Below are 4,637 nucleotides of genomic sequence, written 5' to 3'. Positions count from 1 at the left end.
TTATTTTCAATACAATTATTATTTATTTATAAATAAATACAGCCAACAATTAATAATTAAATATTATTTTGTTGATCTATTACTTTTTTTTTTAGAGACAATAAATCGTAAATATAAACCTTAATTTTGAAGAGATATAGTTTATCTATCAGTTCGATCAGGGGGTGTCCATAACTTATGAAATATACTGTATATAGACTAAAAAGTTTGATGCGAGTCCATTAACAAATATCCAATAAGGGCTATCATATTGAATAGAATAGTCTAAAGATCAAATCTAATATTTAAAAATAATATTTTCAATTTTATAAAGTTATTTTTCTTCAAGAGAAAGTTTGTATGGGATGGAAGTTCGAACACATATACTTTTTTCAAACAGTTAAAACTAATAGATACAAATATCCCTCTAACAATACTGCTATCAGATATACCTACCATAATCATTTAACATATTATATCATTCTTTACACTTGTCTAAACAACATATTGGAAAAACAAATAAATATTAATAAACAATAATTAATTTTAATGAAAATTTCACAGTTGTTTGAATCACTTTGACAATGACTCAATAGACAAGTCATTAACAACTATGATACATATAACATTAGTACAAATACATACAGACAGTGGATAATTTGATTAAACAATAACATTGAAGCTTATACATCAACATCATCCACTTTATGACATCCAGATTTACAACAACAACAACTGATGAAGGTCGATCTATCAACTCCTGACAATGTCATTCAACACCTCAACATAATATATAGTTACTCCTCTTATCAACGCGAATCGATCAAGTTATCAATCATCGTCATTGAACAACATCACACCTGACATCATGCATGCATGCCTTTCGAATGCGTCTCGACACAACGATGATGCACCAACAATGTTCAACACATACGTTTGATACACCAACAGATTCAGTACATCTACAGGAATCGATCTATATATAATATGTGACTGTTGAACCTATTCTTACAAAGTACAGCTTGCAGAGACATCATTTCCCATTACACGCGCCAAGAGTCGCACTCCAACTGCCACCAACATATAGAGATAACACCTACAATTGACATACCAACAGACTCAGCACATCAAGGTGAATCGATAGATATATTGTACATCACTTCTGAAGCTATTCTTTAGCAACACATTCAACAACAGCCAGGATACACTCACATTCTGGCATCAACTACGATCGTCTCACTCCACTGATCAGGTGTGCTCCAACCTGCAGCAGTCACTCGAGTTTGCGCAGAAGCGCCTGGACGACCAGAAGCAGCAGTCGTCGCTCAACACGATTAGCGACCTCCGCGTCAAGGAGGAGATCAACAACTGCAGCAGATGATCGAGGACAAGGAGAAGCAGGTGTTTGAGCTGAGGAGGAAGATGGACGACAGTGCCAAGCTGGCCAGCGAGAACAGGGACCTGAAGGACGAGATCGACATCCTGTGCGAGAAGGTGCAGAGCGCCGAGGCTACCGAGGACAAGCTCAGGAAGTATCAGCTCAAGGTCGAGGAGATTGCCGATCTCAAGCGCCAGATAAAAACGATGGAGGACAACAACGACAACTATCTCAACCAGATCCTCGACCTGGTGGAGCAGGTGCGCAAGGGCAGCTCGTTCAAGACGCAGCTCGAGACCACCAAGCAGCAGTAGATGTCGCTCAAGTCCATCACGGAGGACCGCGATCGTCTCCATACCACCCTGTCGCAGCTCGAGCAGGACCACACCTCGCTCAGCGGGCAGCTCGACAACCAGCGCTTAAAGATTGAGCAGCTGCAGCAAGACAGCGATTCAAAGTTGTTGGAGGCCACATCGTCGCCATCGTCTGGCGGCCTGGACCAGGTCATGGACTCGGCCACAAAGGAGCGTCTTGTCTGAGGAGCGAGAGAACAAGAGATTTAAAGAATCGATCGACAAGGTGCCGGAGCTGGAGACACAGCTGGAGGAGGCCAACGCCGCCAAGGAGGAGCTGACAAGGCAGCTGGCGTTGATGCAGTCGGCCTCGAGCCCAACACAGCAGCAACACCATCAATCGTCAATCGTCATTCAGGAGCTTAATCAGAAGATATTGGACATGAACAACAACACGCAGAAGCAACACCAAGAGGTGGAGAAGATGAAGACCAGCGTCGAGACTGCCAACACAACGTTGTCCGAGAAGACCAAGGAGCTGGCGGCTTCGGCCAAGCAGGTTGACGATCTGCGCGCACAACTCGTCGAATTGTACAACAAGCATTCGACGTCCACAATGGACGCCGCTTCAAAGAAGACAATCGCCAAGCTGTCCAGTTGAAGGACAAGCTGGAGGGACCTCCGCTGCCATGATGATGATCAAGGGCCTGCGCGAGAAGGACAAGAATGGCGAGAGCAGGGAGACCAGGTTACAGATGTTAGAGGAGCACATCCTACAGCTGGAGAACACGATCAAGTTGAAGGACGAGCGTCTCGATAGCTTTGGCAAGCAGATCAAGGAGGCCAAGGAGGCGCAGCAGCGCGAGCTGAACCTGATGTTATCAGCATTCATGAATATAGGCTTGGAGATGGAGATGCTAAAGGTGAAGAGTGAACAGCCAAAACAGTCATATCTAAACAAGAAGCGAGATGGTTATTAGTTCGATCAACGATTCATCACATCATACACATAACACTCTAAAAGACTAGTCATAGCTCCCCCACCTATGGACCAGATCGGCGATTGTCCCGAGCATCTACTATAGTATAACATCAACAACAACGACAACAACAACAACAAGCGAGGGACAATCAGCCAATCACCTTCTACACTCCCTCAACATACTTTGTAAGGATATATACAATAAAATGGAACATTAATGCGATTCCTATTGGAGACCTTGTCACCACCCCTTGTAAAGGACTCCTTGTGGATGGTGTGGAGGCTGTTGTGGAAGTTGTTGTGGAGGTTGTTGCCATAGTTTGGAAGTTGTTGTGGAGGCTGTTGCTGCCCCAATCAGACTCTTGCAGCTCCTTGTCAATGTAGAACTCAGTGATTGATGTTGGGAGCATCGATGGCATCTCGACCGTGTCATACAGGCTGTTGATGGTCAGATGTTTCAAGTTCGTTGGCATGCCACCATCATATCTGAACTCTCCAAGTGTAGTCAAGCTGGTGAGCATCAATGGTAGCGCCACTAGTATTGGTACATTGTCGCGTTGGACATTGTGCAATGAGAGACGAAGGTCCCGGACACCGGGCGGAATTTGTCCAACCTTGTGTAGTTGGTCGGTCATCCAGAGTTTATAGTGCAGAATCAGGGTGGAGAGCATAGTGATGCCTGAGGGCAAAGCGGCTAGGTCATCGCTGTCTTGGTGGCAAAGCAGATCGAGATGCTCCAACTTGTCTGGCAGTTCATTGAGTTTGCGATCAAACTCGCCGTTCCTGTTTGAGAAGGTCAGTCGCTTGACAGATCTGGGCACAGCGGAGCCTGTCACCGTGAGGGCAGTGAGTGTGAGTTTGACAACGGAGGATGGTATTGTTGTTGTCGTGAGGGTGCATCCACTGTAGTCGAGCAGCTTGAGAGAGGTCAATGAGCTTGGAAGAGATCCTTCTTCGACATTGAAGTTCTTGCGACCGGTCGGATCAAACGACATTGAGAGTGACTTGATGTTCTTGGGCAGCATACCCGCGCTGAGGTCCTTGTTGATGCCACCGTCCGTGAGATTCAGAGTATGCAATGCCTCCAGGTGGAGGAATGATCCAACCGAGGCTTCAAAGTTGAGTGTGGAGGTACTCGGTGTGCGGAGGAATGCGCCGGATCCATTCGTCTCTGACGACAGAGGTGCAGTCGCTGAAAACACGCAACAACAATGAGAACTTGTCGATCAAGTGTTCGAGGTGGTCTACTACTGTCATCCACACAACATGATTTGTATATTCATCCATTGGGTCTGGTCTGCTTATATGTTATATATATAGATATTTATTAAATGATTATTGTCGTTGTGCTTGTTCTTGTTGGCTTGCCTAATCCGATTACCCTTATTTTAACATATTAAATGCCAGAAACACGCCTAGAGGTATCACGGGCTTGATAAGCATCGGCCATCAGTGCATCTTTTGAAGCTTCGATGGCCTCGGAGCGGACCGCTGTGCTCACGCTTCGGGTGAGCGACGTGGCTGGCCAGTACCTGGACGGCGAGGCTGAAGCCACCATCTATGTCGTTGACAAGCGCATCCTCGATCTTGGCTACGGCCAATTCCTCGCTAGTCATCAGCAGTACGCACGGCGCACCGATCCCCCACGAGTAGTCCAATGTTCGACCGATTATCAAGTGTGTATACAACCATTATTAATCAAATACACAGCAGTGGTCATCATCGTTGGAATTATGTAACATAAATATATAGTTGTTTGTACAAGATATATATTTGGCTGTAATGTCGATTGATCATATTGACATGTTTGAATATTCGTTCACATAGTTCATTATGTTGAAGCACATGTACATTGTTTCAGACTGACATGTTATGTTCCTCCATTAAATCGTCAACAAGGAGTCTTTGTCACTGTCATCATTGTGAATGTGCTCGCCAATCTGAATGGTCACCGGTGTTGTGTCTTGGCACTTCTCCCCCGTCCTTAGAATGAAGAGAGCATCGC

General features: G+C 45.1%; 3 protein-coding genes across 3 annotated transcripts; 1 reads left to right on the top strand and 2 right to left on the bottom strand.

Moving 5' to 3' along the window:
* Positions 1 to 1,227: 1,227 nt before the first annotated feature.
* SAMD00019534_126600 (hypothetical protein) lies at positions 1,228 to 1,713 on the bottom strand (the record flags this gene model as incomplete). The annotated part of the gene is made up of 1 exon (XM_012892116.1): positions 1,228 to 1,713. One exon carries the CDS (start codon positions 1,711 to 1,713, stop codon positions 1,228 to 1,230), a length of 486 nt encoding a protein of 161 aa, XP_012747570.1.
* Positions 1,714 to 2,796: 1,083 nt separating this feature from the next.
* SAMD00019534_126590 (hypothetical protein) lies at positions 2,797 to 3,627 on the bottom strand (the record flags this gene model as incomplete). The annotated part of the gene is made up of 1 exon (XM_012892115.1): positions 2,797 to 3,627. One exon carries the CDS (start codon positions 3,625 to 3,627, stop codon positions 2,797 to 2,799), a length of 831 nt encoding a protein of 276 aa, XP_012747569.1.
* A 13-nt stretch (positions 3,628 to 3,640) lies between these two features.
* Positions 3,641 to 3,847, top strand: SAMD00019534_126580 (hypothetical protein; the record flags this gene model as incomplete). Its single annotated transcript, XM_012892114.1, has 1 exon — positions 3,641 to 3,847. One exon carries the CDS (start codon positions 3,641 to 3,643, stop codon positions 3,845 to 3,847), a length of 207 nt encoding a protein of 68 aa, XP_012747568.1.
* Positions 3,848 to 4,637: the final 790 nt, after the last annotated feature.

The sequence above is a fragment of the Acytostelium subglobosum genome (genome assembly GCF_000787575.1).
Source record: "Acytostelium subglobosum LB1 DNA, scaffold: scaffold68, whole genome shotgun sequence".
Lineage (NCBI taxonomy): Eukaryota > Evosea > Eumycetozoa > Acytosteliales > Acytosteliaceae > Acytostelium > Acytostelium subglobosum.
Note: the sequence above shows the minus strand (reverse complement) of the source record. Positions and strands in the feature narration are given on the sequence as shown.